The sequence below is a fragment of the Bidens hawaiensis genome, unplaced genomic scaffold, assembly GCF_021521415.1.
Source record: "Bidens hawaiensis isolate Kalapana, Puna unplaced genomic scaffold, B.hawaiensis_p1.1 tig00001016_1, whole genome shotgun sequence".
Taxonomy (NCBI): domain Eukaryota; kingdom Viridiplantae; phylum Streptophyta; class Magnoliopsida; order Asterales; family Asteraceae; genus Bidens; species Bidens hawaiensis.
This window is the reverse complement of record NW_027491059.1, coordinates 536,126-551,857: the sequence shown is the minus strand read 5'-3', so window position 1 is coordinate 551,857 and position 15,732 is coordinate 536,126. Positions and strand designations below refer to the sequence as shown.

The 15,732-nt window shown below is 36.3% G+C and overlaps 2 protein-coding genes across 2 annotated transcripts; one reads left to right on the top strand and one right to left on the bottom strand.

Annotated features, from left to right (window-relative positions):
* The first annotated feature begins 5,463 nt into the window (after positions 1–5,463).
* On the top strand, positions 5,464–7,482 carry LOC143552075 (acetolactate synthase 2, chloroplastic-like). The gene has a single exon (XM_077042381.1). The coding sequence runs from the start codon at positions 5,464–5,466 to the stop codon at positions 7,405–7,407; it is 1,944 nt and encodes a 647-aa protein (XP_076898496.1). The 3' UTR covers positions 7,408–7,482.
* A 3,644-nt stretch (positions 7,483–11,126) lies between these two features.
* Positions 11,127–12,617, bottom strand: LOC143551360 (uncharacterized). The gene is made up of 3 exons (XM_077041818.1): positions 12,482–12,617; positions 12,313–12,390; positions 11,127–12,209 (listed from the first exon to the last, which is right to left on the bottom strand). Exons 1-3 carry the CDS (start codon positions 12,527–12,529, stop codon positions 11,280–11,282), a joined length of 1,056 nt encoding a protein of 351 aa, XP_076897933.1. The 5' UTR covers positions 12,530–12,617; the 3' UTR covers positions 11,127–11,279.
* Positions 12,618–15,732: the final 3,115 nt, after the last annotated feature.

Genomic DNA, 15,732 nt, shown 5'->3' with positions numbered 1-15,732 from the left:
AGTTTAGGGGTTAAACATGATTTTGAAGTAGTAACGGTGACATAGGAATTTGTTGGTTTTAAACATTATTAACCCTAAAGATAATTGTGAATGTATTGTTTATTTCTTAACACTAAAAATGATAATAGAACTAATATTATTTATGGCGTTATAAAATTTAAAGTTGGAAAAAGAAATACAGAAAAAAGGGAAAATTATCAAAATAGCCCCTTTTAGAGAAAGAAGTCTCAAAATAGCTCTTTTTCCTCAAAATCTTTTATAATTTGGACTGTCAAGACGCATTGGGAAAAGATAAAAATAAAGACGAGATTTAGAAAGAAAGTCAGGTAAAAGACGAGATTTGGGGAAATAATGTCGGTAAAGTCCATATTATTTGTAATCTTGGAGCAAAACTTCAAATTTTTCAAAAACTTTTTTACTCAAAAAAACCAGACTGTTTTTTTATGTTTCCTACGGTCCTACCTTTCCCGTCCATATTTTCAAATTCTTGAAAAAATATATTTTTTACAATTATACCCCTAAACCACCACCACCATCACCGCCGCCGTCGGCCCCACCCCATCACCACCACCGTCACTACCACCATAGCCGCCTCCACCACCGCTGCACCCATCACCGGAGACTGCAAACCCGTCCTCCGTCAAGCTCCCCAACCGGAGCCGGTCCGCCAAGCTCTTCTCCATGTGGTAGTGAACAACTGACCATCAAACACTAATTATGCACAGGCCTCCTTTGAGCTTTTAAAAGCATCAACATGTTTGATTTCTTCTTCTTCTAGATTTTCAACTTGTTTCATGCTACCCTGCTGCTGCATTCATATATATAAAATAACAGTTAAATTAAATTAATAGGTGGCTGGCATAATAATAGTAATAAACAGAATCAAGACTTGTGTATTGGATAATCAGTCTGCTTTAGGTTAGGCTAGGTAGTAATTAATTATTAAAGTTTACTAAAAACTTACAAGCTCTTGTGCAACTGCTACGGGTATGTTTGGCTAGGAGCTTTTAGAAGCTTTTAGAGGTTTCAAACTTCAAGCTTTTAAGAAAAAGCTCCTACCTAACAAAAAATCTTGTTTGGTTCAATGGGCTTGAAGCTTTTATATTAGGAGAAAAAACTCTTTTTCTAAACGTTACTCCTACTAGTGTTTGAGAAAAAGCTACAAGCTTTTACAATTGAATTTATAATTATGGTACTTGAACTTTCATCAACTTTTATTAATTTATATAATATTTACATATTTTATCTTTATTCAAAACTAACTATCCCTATGACTCTTTAAAAGTCCATAACTTTTTCACACGTTAATATTTTTTTAAACACATTACATCATAAAAAAAAGCATTTTATTCTCTTTAATTTGAGTATGATATTGACATACTTCTTTACCGGTTGTGATTGACAACAAGTCGAGTCAGACGAGCTTGGGTCATGTGTAAGACCAAATTAGGGTCGGAACGAGTCGATAAAAAATGGTTAATTTAGTTCATTCGTGTCGGTACAGTTTTGGGTCGAAAGGGGCCAGGTCAGAACATGTTTCAAATTAAAACAGTATCGGGTCGGAAAGGGTTTCAAATCAAAAGAGGTTGGTGAAAAAAACTATCTATTTGAAATTACTGTATATTTTAGCTTTGTTTCTTGATTTTCGCCACGATTACACGCTTGCTGCCTTTGCACGAAGTACACGTCTGCATTCGGGTTATGCGTGCACTAATATCAAGTGAATCACGTACCGACACTGATTATGCGGTTGATCTCAGGTTGCGCGCACACTCCGCTGCACCGCGTTGGCACCCAATTAGTTTTATTAAAAGCTTCAGCTACTCTGCTAAATACCTAAATATATCTAAAAAGCTCCAGCTACTTTGACAAACACCTAAATATATCTAAAAAGCTACAGCTAACAGCTACCAGCTTTCAGCTAGTTTTATCAAACACACCCTCCATCTATGGTTGTAATTGTAGTTTCTTTTCCATGACTACTGAAAGTAATATAAATATTTTAAAAATAAAACTCATTTAACCTGAAAAAACTCTGAAAATTGTGTACTTACAATTGGCCACGTCTTCACTTTTTAAAAGATGTTAGCTTCTACTTTGAGGGCATTTGTGTCATTTGCTTCCTCTCTCTCTCTCTTTCTCTCTCCACTTTTATCTATCAATCAATCTGCATCTTCTTTTTCCTTTCTAATGTCACTTATATTTTTACACACAATCTTCTCAAGTTCTGAAGAGAGATGAGAGGAACAAACCGAAGAACGTGACCGAATCTCATAGTTTGAAACAAGATGAGATTCGACTCCAACGGAAATAGCGGTTCTGTTGGATTTGATTTTTGGGCTCGGCGAATCAGATCTAGAGTGTCTCATACTCGCAACCGGCTGAACCTAGTTGAATCTCATGGCTTAAACCAACATTAGGTTTGTCTCCACCTTATGGTTTTGCCATGGTGAACCTTGATTTTATTTGGTATGTTTTGTGTTGTTTTCCCTGTCTAGTGTCTCACTTTCTCGTACCAATTTTCATGTTTACGTATTGATTTTGATATATATCTTTGTTAATTTCAGGAATGACAAAGAAAGAGGAAGTAGGGTTTTGTTTAGTTTGATGATATATATCTTACATGGTTTGTTTGCTCTCATTGCAATGGCTGGATACCTTAACAAAAATGGTTTCATCTCACGGTTTGTTCAGAAGTAGAAGATGAAGATGATGGGCAAAGATAATTAAAAATAATTAATATTTTTAGGTCATATAGACTGGCCATAATTAATGTTTTGCCAAGAGTTTATAAAAAGAGATTGTAGAGTTCTATATAATAAATTTGTATTAAATAATTATATAATTCATTTAAAAATATTGGGTACGTTGATAAAGCCATTGTTGATTATCATCAATTAATTTATAACATGGAAACATGAAACAAAGCTTTTTACGATACAATGTTTTTGTAAATATTTTATATACATTGTTTTTTGTAAATATGTAATCTAATTCACATGTGAACCTCGTTCAACGTTTTTGTAAAAGCTATATATTACATGGTAACTTCGTTCAATGTTTTTGTAAAATTTATATTTGTTACATGGTAATTTCGTTCAATATTTTTGTAAAAGTTATATATGTTACATGGTAACTTAATTTGTTCAATGTTTTTGTTAAATTTATATTTGTTATACGGTAACTTCGTTCAATGTTTTTGTAAAATTTATATTTGTTACATGATAACTTTGTTTAATGTTTTTGTAAAAGTTATATTTGTTACATGGTAACTTCGTTCAATGTTTTCTTTAAATTTATATTTGTTACACGGTAACTACGTTTAATGTTTTTGTAAAAGTTACAGTTCTTACATGGTAACTTCGTTCAATGTTTTTGTAAAAGTTATATTACATGGTAACTTCGTTCAATGTTTTTGTAAAGTCATATTCGTTACATGGTAACTTCGTTCAATGTATTTTTAAAAACGGAAAAATTGGTGTTTAATAAAGTACCATTTTGTAAACTTTATTTTATAACCGTGAAATTATATAAGTAATTTATGAAGTAACATTTTGTAACATTTAATTTACAAAAATTCAATCTTATGGTTTATTTGTTTTATTAAGTTACATTTGGTATTTAATAAATATTTATATTTTTATATTTAATCATTTAAAATGATAAATTTAATGTACATGAAACAAAATTCTATAATATTGTAATATATATGTAACAAAGTTTTAAATACATGTATATACTTTCTAATTAAATTTACATATTTTATATAATTAATAATATCTTTAAATGTTGAATCAAAATAGAGATTGAAAATTGTAATATGGCTTTTACAAATTTTTTTATATATACGGCTAACTTGAAAGGGTATAATGACATGGAATGATTTTTTATAAGAACTAGGTTGAAAGAATGGCTGCATGTGAGATGTAAGGAGAGAGAGAATAAAATGCATATCTAAATTACCCTTTTCTTGTTCTTGTACCTAATATTACATTAATTAAATATTTCAAACAAAAAACTTTAAATCTAGTCCATAGATTATGTTGATCAATAGTTGTGGATGAGTTTCCACGGTTTTCACATCTAACATGGGTTTTCAATTTAACCATATATATATATATATATATATATATATATATATATATATATATATATATATAAATTCATGGGCAGAACGAGAACAACGATTCATCTCTGTATGTTCGATTCATCTCTGTATGTTTGTATGTATCAACTGCAGCAAATTAAACAAAAAAATTAGTTAAATTCAACTTGCTTTATATATATTAACAATAATAATAACTCACAGGTAATGGGTGTAGCGGTGGTGGAGGCGGCTATGGTGATAGTGACGGTGGTGGTGATGGGGTGGGGCCGACGGCGTCGGTGATGGTGGTGGTTTAAGATGGTGGTGGTGGTGGTTCAGGGGTATAATTGTAAAAAATATATTTTTCCAAGAATTTGAAAATATGAACGGGAGAAATGTATAAAACATAAAAAAACCGTCTTGTTTTTGAGTAAAAAAGTTTTTGAATTTTTGAAAAATTTGAACTTTTGCTCTAAGATTACAAATAATTTGGACTTTACCGACATTATTTCCCAAAATCTCGTCTTTTACCTGACTTTCTTTCGAAATCTCACCTTTTATTTTTATCTTTTCCTAATGCGTCTTGACAGTACAAATTATAAAAAATTTTGAGAAAAAAAAGACTATTTTGAGACTTCTCCATCTAAAAAGGCTATTTCGAGAATTTTTCCCAAAAAAAATCTTCCACGCCTATATTGATTTTTGTTGGGAAATAATGATGAGGTGGTCCCAAGTAGCAGGAGTGGACGAAATCTATTGAAATAAATGTTATATTTATATTCACGTTCTTTTTAATCACAAATTTTATTGAAACCCCAGCAGCCGATACCAACTCCTTTGAACAAAAAGATGTTAAAACTTAATGGACTAAAAGATTCATCAACACATAGTAAAAGGACTAAAACTCGTACCTTTCAAGTTTCAACACTGGTGCTTAAATTGTGACCTCAAAACAAAAATCAACCACATATTTTCTTTTCCTGACCATCATTCACTCCTATATTATTATTATTAGAGAAAATTACTGTTTGCGTCCCTGTGATCTTAAGGTGGAGGTACAATAAGTCTTTGAAAATTTTTTTGAACTGGTTGAGTCTCTGTGGTTTCAGAAACGAACCATTTGAGTCCATGTCGTTACTTAACTAACTTTCATTTTACTGAAATCACAGGGACTTAAATTGTTCGTTTTTGAAACCACAAGGACTCAAATTGTTTGTTTCTGAAACTATAAGGACTCAAATTGTTCTTTTCTAAAACCACGAGGACTCAATTTGTTCAAAAAATTTTCAGACTCCGCCCTAAAATCACAAATTATTATTAACCAGAATGAAGTAACACCACCAACCAAAACAAACCCCAGACAACATTCTTCAAACATGGCGGCCGTCACTCCCTCAAACCCTCACATCACCACCACTCCACCACCACCGTCCTCCGCCACCATCCTCCACCGCTTCACATTCCCAGTCCACCCCACACCACCAAAACGACACCGTCTCATAATATCCAACGTCCTCTCCAACTCCAAACCCACCATCACCCACTCCCCCTCACCGTCCCCATTGTCCGCTCGTTTTGCCCCTGACCAGCCCCGTAAAGGCTCCGACGTCCTCGTCGAAGCCCTGGAACGCGAAGGCGTCACCGACGTCTTCGCCTACCCCGGGGGCGCCTCCATGGAGATTCACCAGGCCTTAACCCGCTCCCCCATCATCCGAAACGTCCTCCCGCGCCACGAACAAGGCGGTGTCTTCGCGGCCGAGGGCTATGCCCGCGCCTCGGGTTTACCCGGCGTGTGCATAGCCACTTCTGGGCCTGGAGCCACCAATTTGGTCAGTGGGTTGGCTGATGCATTGTTGGATAGTGTCCCCATGGTTGCGATTACCGGTCAAGTCCCGAGGCGAATGATCGGGACCGATGCGTTCCAGGAGACGCCTATTGTTGAGGTAACTCGGTCGATTACTAAACATAATTACTTAGTGTTGGATGTAGAGGATATTCCTAGGATTGTTAGGGAAGCCTTTTATTTAGCGAGTTCGGGTCGGCCGGGTCCGGTTTTGATTGATATTCCTAAGGATATACAGCAGCAGCTAGTGGTACCGAAATGGGATGAACCGATGAGGTTACCGGGGTATCTTGCTAGGTTACCGAAAACACAGAGTGATGATAATAGTTTAGAGCAGATTGTTCGGTTGGTAACGGAAGCGAAGAGACCGGTTTTGTATGTGGGCGGTGGGTGTTTGAATTCGGGTGACGAGTTGAGGAGGTTTGTGGAGCTTACGGGGATTCCGGTTGCAAGTACTTTGATGGGGCTTGGAGCGTACCCGGCTTCGAGTGATTTGTCGCTTCATATGCTGGGGATGCATGGTACGGTTTATGCGAATTATGCAGTTGATAAGAGTGATTTGTTACTTGCGTTTGGGGTGCGGTTTGATGACCGTGTGACGGGGAAGCTCGAGGCATTTGCTAGCCGGGCGAAGATTGTGCACATTGATATTGATCCGGCTGAAATTGGGAAGAATAAGCAGCCTCATGTGTCGGTTTGTGGTGATATTAAGGTTGCGTTACAGGGGCTTAATAAGATTTTGGAGGGAAAAGGTTCGGGTAATAATATTGATTTTTCGAATTGGAGGAAGGAATTGGATGAGCAAAAGGTGAAGTACCCGTTGAGTTTTAAAACGTTTGGTGAAGCGATTCCGCCACAGTATGCGATTCAGGTTCTTGATGAGTTAACGGGTGGGAATGCGATTATTAGCACCGGGGTCGGGCAGCATCAAATGTGGGCTGCTCAGTTTTACAAGTATAACAAATCGAGACAGTGGTTGACTTCGGGTGGACTCGGGGCGATGGGTTTCGGCCTGCCCGCTGCTATCGGGGCAGCTGTTGCAAGACCGGATGCCGTAGTGGTTGATATCGACGGTGACGGGAGCTTTATCATGAATGTTCAAGAGTTAGCGACTATCCGCGTTGAGAATCTGCCCGTTAAGATATTATTACTTAATAACCAGCATTTGGGTATGGTGGTTCAATGGGAGGATCGGTTTTACAAGGCGAACCGCGCTCATACTTACTTAGGAAACCCGTCAAACGAGACTGAAATATTCCCAAACATGTTGAAGTTTGCTGAAGCGTGTGATATCCCGGCTGCCCGTGTGACACGAAAGGCGGATCTTCGGGCGGCTATTCGGAAGATGTTGGATACACCCGGGCCGTACCTCTTGGATGTTATTGTGCCACATCAAGAACATGTTTTGCCCATGATTCCAGCTGGTGGCGGTTTCTCGGATTTGATCACTGAAGGTGACGGCAGAACGAAATACTGAGCTTCGAAGTCGCATATAGAGTGTTCTGTAAGTAGTTTGTTTTTAAGTTAATGTTTTGTTGTGTAATGCAGTTTCTGGTTAGGTTTATCGACATTTCTTATAATACGTTTCTCGAATAAATTTTCATCTTTTATCTCTTGCTTTATGTTTATAATGTAGACCAAAGTTATGTAACACCCCGACCGATGGCGGATTATACATCGGGGCGCCACGTATTGTTTCATTACTCGTGACACTATTTGGGTGTCAATATTTAATAAATACATTTTCATTGCGCACGCGCAGAACACAAATCGTAAAGTAACATAAATCATATCATAACTCAAAATATTCAAATAACATAATTTGTCTTGTTACATTTTAATCTAGGTCCAAAGAAAAAGAAAACATCCTACGTATCCTTGAGATTCCCAAAAGCAGCTACAGCAAACCTGAACATGTGTTAAAATAAAACGTCAACACTTGCGTGTCGGTGAGAAATCAAGTTTAATAGATATAAATAGATAATAACAAACACTGCGCGCAACATGTGCTTAACTGGGGTTTAACATAGGGTGTAATCAGATTGTGATCAAGCCTAAATAGATCATAGCTCATAGTTCAATCCGTGCTCCCAATCGAGCACAAAAACAAATAATCATACGTGCATGTGTAAACAAAACAAGAAAACCGTAAACGATAGGTCTCCCGTGTTCATCTAATGGATCCATGAAAACTTCGGAATAGGCCGAACAAAGCGGTTAATGATTCACACATACAAATAAACAGCCAAGTAAACGTCCATAACACATGGGGTTTTGCGCACATAAATTTCATAAACAAGTTTAAGACTCAAGTTGTACGAACACATGAACATCCCAAAACGTTAAAAATAAAAGGGGATTAAGTACGAGATTACTCACCTGTAAACGGTGCGTTGAAAGATAATGCAAGAATCCAATTTTTAAACAAGCACAAGTTAACCTATAATTAAGAGGTTATTGGTTTAACGATTGGTTTTTATGTCTTGAATATATGCAGTAAGTATCGATTTTTGTTAGTTAAACAAATTAAAACAAAATATATATATTTATATTTACCGAGATTCTGGGCAGAACAGAAGAGAAGACGGAGGCAAAGAGAGGAGTGGCGATGCTGAGGAACGACGGCAGAGAGCAAAGGGAGAGAGATTGAGGAGTGTTTAAGTGTAGTGTGTGTAGTGTTAATAAACAAGGAATTAGCTTTATTTATAGGGAAAACCCAAGGGAACACAATCCCTTGAAAAGGGGAAAAGATCTTATCAAATCAAGCAAAAGATATTAAAAAGCACAAGAAAACAAAAGCAAAAGATATCAAAAGATATGCCGGCAGCTGCAGGGGATGGGGAAAAGCTGACAGGTTACAGATCAAAGCATGGGAGGTGTCAGATAAAACACTGTTCAAGACATGCAAAAGAAGATTTCAAAAGATTATGTCTGTCACTTTTTCTGTCAACCAATAGGATTGGTGCGCATGCTGCGCCGAAAGTGGCTTTTCGGACAGATGTCGGAACTGACCTACAGTGCTCATACAAAAGATAAGATATTTCAAAAGCATACAGGCTGACTTAACTGAAGAAAAGACTTAAGGTCTAGCGCGAGAAGACTCGAGCGCGCGCGAGGGCAAAGGCAGACAGAGAACAATCCTTAGCGCGCCGCGGGAAGAACTACAATCCTTAGCGCGTCGCGGGAAGAACTACAATTCTTAGCGCGCCGCGGGAAGAACTATAATCCTTCGCGCGCCGCGGGAAGAACTACCATTCTTAGCGCGCTGCGGGAACAGTTCGCCTCGCGTATCGCAGGAACAGTTGGTCTTCGCGCAGGCTTCCTTGTAAGGAGTCTGGCGCGTGGAGCTGCGCAGACATCCTTAGGCGGGAAGAACCAAAGGACAAGCAAAGAGTTAAGAGAAAAAGGGTTTCAAGGCTTAAGGGTTAAGCAGAGGGGCGGGACGGCGACAAGAGAGAAAAAGGGGCGGGACGGCGACAAGAGAAGGAAGAAAGGGACGGGTTGGCGGAAAGAAATTATTATTATTAGTAAGTAATATAAAAATATACATATATATATATATGATTTATTAAATGTTAAATTTACAAAGATTAATAATCAAATTTTAAATCATAAAAAGAATCGGATTCGAAAACGGGTACCTGGGTCGGGTCGGATTGGGCAGTTGTCACAAGTTATGCTTATATTAGTGATTATGTTTTTTATTAAGTGTTTGCATGTTGTTTTCTATAATTCCAAAAGAATAGTTAGTTGAGAATGTGTTTGGTGAGCTGTTAAGAGTTTCTAGTTTTTAAAGCCTTTTTGTGTAATTGTTTATTTTATTATTATTTTTAAAACTGTATGTCAATCTGACAGTGACCATTTCTGATATATTTTTAATTAGTCGAATTATCTTTCGATTGTTTGTTGTTTGGTTTGAAACCGGTTGTAGCTTTTGTTGTTTTCTTGGTCTTTTTGTTGGTCTGTTCTCGAAGTTTCTAGCCATACTAAACGTTTGGTTTATGGTTTATACTTTATACTCTTAGCGGGCCGGGAAAAACCTGACTGTAGGTTGACTAGGTAAAGCTGTTTTGACAGACTGATTAAACGAGTCAACGTTAAAGTGCAGCGTATGATAATCTATTTTGGGTCTAATTTTGATTACAGTGACCAGTTTTGTTTTCGAGTGTACGGGCCACATTATCTTCAACCAGGGGTAAATATGACAACTCAGAGTTTGATTTCTAGTTAACGGGCCAAGGGTGTAATCCGAATATTTCTATATTAATCAGTGGTAACCTGTAACTAAAAGTTACACGGGCTAGAATCAATTTACTAACAGGAAGATATTAGACAAGTAATCTAATTTTGTGTGTAACAGTTTGTTCAGAATTGTTATTATTTTTTTAAGTAAAAACCGAAACTGGCCGAGTTGCGGGTATCGGCAAACCAGGGTAGTTTGGGAATATTCTTTTGATTTAAGTTCAATTTGTTGCTGCTATTGTTAGTGTGTGCATATGTTGTTGCAACTTGCAGTGAAGTTTTGATATAATATTTTTAAAGGCAAATTTTAAGATTTCTAGTTTAGCAAAGGGGCAGTTTTGATATTTGAATTTGGGTGTACTTATTTTGTCCGGGAGTTTATTTCTAAAGTTTAATATATGGTGCATCTGAAGTCTCGGAGACGACCCTATCTTTAATTCAACCGTACCATATGTATTGTTTGTTATGTAGAATCAACAAGCCAAACCGTACAACGATAATCGGTTTGGCTTGTTTTGGTTTTAGTTTTTAAGCATTCAGTTTCGCTTTACTGGAGGAAAAAGACGGTTATTAATGGTTTGAATCACGGTTAACTTACTCTTGTGATTTTTTGGTTCTTATTTGTCGCGGATTTCTTGAATCCACTTGTTAGCTAGGGATGAAAATGAGCCGAGCCCGAGCTTCAAGCTCGGCTCGTTTTGACTTACGAAGCTCATCAGTTAATCGATTCTCGGTTGTCGCGTTTTACATTTGGGTTCTGGACTCCTGGTTAGCCATTTGTTTCTAACTTTCTTGGGTTACTGTCTCTGGGCTTTATAATTTAGCCCATCAGTTTTTTTAATTTGGTGGCTTCAGTTCATATTTATTGGGCTTCATGAAGAGAGGCTGTTTGGACTTTGGGATTTAAATAATATATCTGCAGCATATAACATTTAAATTTTAAAAATATCTCTCATCTTTGTTAGCATTTTAACAAAAGAAAAATGAAACCAAATACAAGGCATAGTCTTTTGGGTTACAATTTTCATAGCTTTTATTATACTCAACAAACTATTTTACATGCTAAAAACAGTGAAACAACTATAGTTAACCCAACCTCAAAACAAGCTACAACACTTGTGGGACTGATGCAGTTTCAAATGATTCCCTCCTAACAAGTAAGCAAATAATCATTGAACATTGAGTGGCCATGTTCTCAAGACCGCAAAGCACGAAATCAGGCCTATGTAGCGCCAAATTTAGCCGATCTTTCCCCATAACCATAGACGTTGCATCAAGCAAGACATGCCACGAGTTTCTATGTGCTTCCGAGACCCAATGCATCGAGTAGTGGGTCCCATTTACATTCGCGGGATAACAAAACAACCCTTTCGGGCTTTGCTTGCTTTTCCTTCTGAAATACTGACTCAGTTGTGAACCTTTGATCCGTAGATCTAACCATGCCTCGGGTGCTAAAACCACCTTTGAGTCTTTATAACCCGCAAACGCTCTTATGTAATCGCGCTCTTCGTTCATGACCGTCATGTAATAATTCCCCCTGAAAAATGGGTAGCTTTCACCAACCAACATCATGGCATCTCGATAGCTCGAAGTGAATAATACAAGATACTCCTCTTCGCGTAATCCACAATGTTTTAAAACTTTGTTTCTTGCTTGGATCTCGGGTATTGAAATAAAACTTCCAAGATATGATGATTTTTTCATGAGCATATCGAGTAATCTTGATGGCTCTAGTTGGATTCGTACTAGATCGTGAAAGTTATTCCCGCGAGTTTCCCAAAATACCCCTCGTGGCGATTTTCGCTTGTCTTCTGGAGAAGGCTCGGATGGTTCTTCTTTCACACAAAGCTCATAAAGGTCAGGCTTGTCTTTTCCTTCAACGAGTGCATTCGAATATTCAGGATACTTAGCGACAACATATTGTTCCACATATTGCATCTCCGCGGGTGTAATGGGGCCTGACCATCGGAGGTCTATATCATGAAGATTTGATATCGCTTCGGCTATGATATGTGGCGGTATGACTCTATGTGCTTTCTGTTATTCATATTTATCATTAGAATTTAGATCTTCCTTAAAATTATCAAAAATCTTGAAACAACATTAAAGAAATGGAAAAGTGTAAAACTTTAAAACATACCTTAATGATCATACTGTTTGGTCTCTCGGTTTCGGTTTTCTTGTAAAGGGATTTCACCATATCGCGCTCCACTCCACCCTGATATCCATATCAAGTTATTAAACAAGTTTATAATTATACCATAAGTTTTTATATCATATGAAACAAAAAAGATTAGTAAAGTTTGTACCTTTGGTCTAGTTTGAATGATTCTTGGCTCTTCGCTATTCCTTCCCATTACAAACAAGCAAGATTTACGCCTCTAGCAAACCGAAACAAATGTGAAAACCGGATCTTGTTCGTCTAGAAATGAAAGCGTTGATTGTTGATAATATTATAGACAGGTTTGATGACATCTACAACACAAGTAGTTACTCTTATATTATTATTAAGAAGTTGCCAAGAAACGGGACCAGGAAACGAAGAGACTTGGTCATAGCTTAAGCCAAAAAAGCCTACACATTTCTTGTTTTTAGATAATGATTTAAACAAATAATTAATATTATGCATTTGGGTCTTGTTTAAACAAGTTTTTCCCAGCCTGGTTTGACTCAGTGAGTTGTGAATGAGTCAGGATATTATAGCTAGTCTACCATTTATATGCCGACAAGTGTGCGATTGCGATACACGGTTACATTGGAGGTGAGTTGGAGCTTTGGTTGTGGATCCGAGTTGGGGGTGGGGTTCACACCTCCGCCTATCCAATTTAAGGATTTAATATTATTTAGGAATCCACTAATCATATTTAATTAAGAAATGTCACTTGTTAACTTTTAATAAAATGACAATAGAAAATGATGTTTTTTACCTTTTGAAGTAGAATGTAACATTTAACAAATAGTTTTGGTTCTTGGAGAGTTTACATATGTTTTGCATGATGGTTTTGATTCTAAATGGTTCGAAAGTAGCAAATACTCGACGTAGACACTAGTTTAATCACGTTATAACGTTACCTGTTCTTTTAGAAGTTACGTATGTCTTAACTTTACACGGGTCCGTGCATGCATATGAAGATTTTATTAAAAGCAAAATATAAGTGAATTCGTTCAAAATTAATGAAGTAAAGTAATTCAACGTTGTTGTTAAAACCATTGCTGCCACAGTCACTGAGTCACTAACACCATTTACGATATCCAATTCCATCGAATTCATATTCATTTGACGTATTGTACTTCTAATTTCTTTAAATTTCAAATTATATTTATCATAGGTTAGTTTTTGCATAATCATGTCGCATTAAAAGCGTATTAAGGTAACACGCAACTAAGTTAAAAAAATCTAGACATGTCTCTTGATAACAATATTAATCATAGATGTATTAGAAAACATTATGGTGAAATATTTGTTTAGTAACGTTCTCTTTCATGACGTAATGTTAACCAATGACGATAGGAAATAGATGCCGTTTGAAAGATGCCTTTCAGTAGGAAACAAAGTTGGTGAGAAGACACTAGAGTAGAGATATACCAGTCACAACATACAACCTAATTTTAAGATAACAATACATTAATGTGTTAGATTAAAAGTACATTGTTCCCAACTCAGGATCCTCACCCACAAACAATATATCTAGCTGCTGCTTGTTGCCAAAATATAAAGTAACTGTTACAAGTAGGGGTGCGTATAGTTTGGTTTGGGTCGGTTTTAAGCTAAAACTTTGGTTGTGGGATTTTTGAAACCGTTCGGTTTTTATTTTTTTTTTGTTTTTGTTTCGGTGTTTTCAGTTATGTCATTTGTGTTTGAAAATTTTGGGCAAAGGAAAACGCTTGACCCAAAATAACGAATTTAGGTCTAACGCATTTGGTTAATTAAGATTGAACTAATTGATTATTATACATTTGAGCAAAAATACTTGAGTTACATATTTATAAATTTTTAAAAATTACTTGCATTAAAAATTAAAAAAAAAACTGAAAATCTAGAAATTCTGTTAAGTTTTTATTACATGCAACCAAAACCAAACTATAAGTTTGGTTTTTACAAAAATATAAAACCAAATCGTCGGTTTTTGTTTCGGTTTCGTTTTTTTTTTGTTTTTTCGATTTCGGATCCATTTTTATGGTTTCATGCACACCCCTAGTTACAAGGCTGTCACAATCTTTTTAAAATGAATACATGGAACGATTTTAAAATCAAAGGCATTTTCGTAACTTTTTCTAAAATGACACAATTCTAACATAATCAAGCGTAGTCAAAACTCTTTAAAAAAAATAATAAATTAGATGCACCTTACGAATTGCATATGGGCTTCCTCTTATTTTTCTATAGTCAAACCACCCTTAACTCGTATGACAGCTACCATTAAGTTCTTTTTTTTTTAAATCGAGACCATGAACTATTATATGTTGCAAGCTTCACCAAATGAGACATTTAGTGTAATTAAATTATTTGTTTCACCAAATGGGACGTTAAGTGGAATTAAATTATTGTCAATGAAAGCTATCACATCACAAGCGCCGTATACTTTGGGTTGCACTTTTAATTGGTACTATCGCCTCATTCCTTTATTATTTTTTTTCCTAAGCAGTCAACTTTCTTGTATGAAAAGCTATGTTGCCCCACTCTAGCTAGACTATGTTGTCTTAACCGGACCTGTGTTAGCATCAGAGTTTGACTTAAGCGTTTCTTCGGAAACCACTACTACAGAACATACATGTTAGAAGCTGTTTAAATTTTCCCTTTAAAGCGGTTTTCCAGTAAAGCTACACTTTCTGTAGTAGTTAACCATACCTCAGTTTTATTTTATTTTACACTATTTATTCATTTTTTAGCTATTTCTTATAACTTTTTCTTGTATAGTTTATAAGAATTTGAATATGTTGTATGCACAGGATGAGTTCTCTTAGATTATCCGCAATGCAAGATCATGCATTTACTACATGCATCCTAGTCATCAGCGTCACATCAGCTTTTTACCAATCCTTTCCACATGCACTCTCTCTCCTCTTTTTAACTCCAACCCATCATTCCCATATACATCCTCTCTCTCTTCCACATCACCATTTGATTTTCTATTATGGGGCCCATTAAAACATGCATTTGCATGCACTTGGTGAAGTGCATGCTTCATACATGCATCCATCTCCGATGCAATTCTTTCTACATACACATTCCACTTTATCGCATGCATACCGTTAAGTGCATGCATTGGAGGTAGTCTTATATACCGAGGTAAATGTAATGATTCCGGTTGCTAAAACAAAAGCTCAATTTTTTAATCACGTCAATGCGAGATATTTCTATAGTTAAAGCAATTTTGCCTCCTTCATTCCTTCGATTTGTACGCTACGGGTGTTGTTGAATTGCTCTCAAAGTGTGTAGATATGTTAATCAACTCTTATACAGAAGAGAAGATAACCTGGATGAACTATTGAATACAACCATTTCGGTTTTTCAAGAATGGAGTTTTTATATATAGCAACAAAGTTTCATCAAATTCTG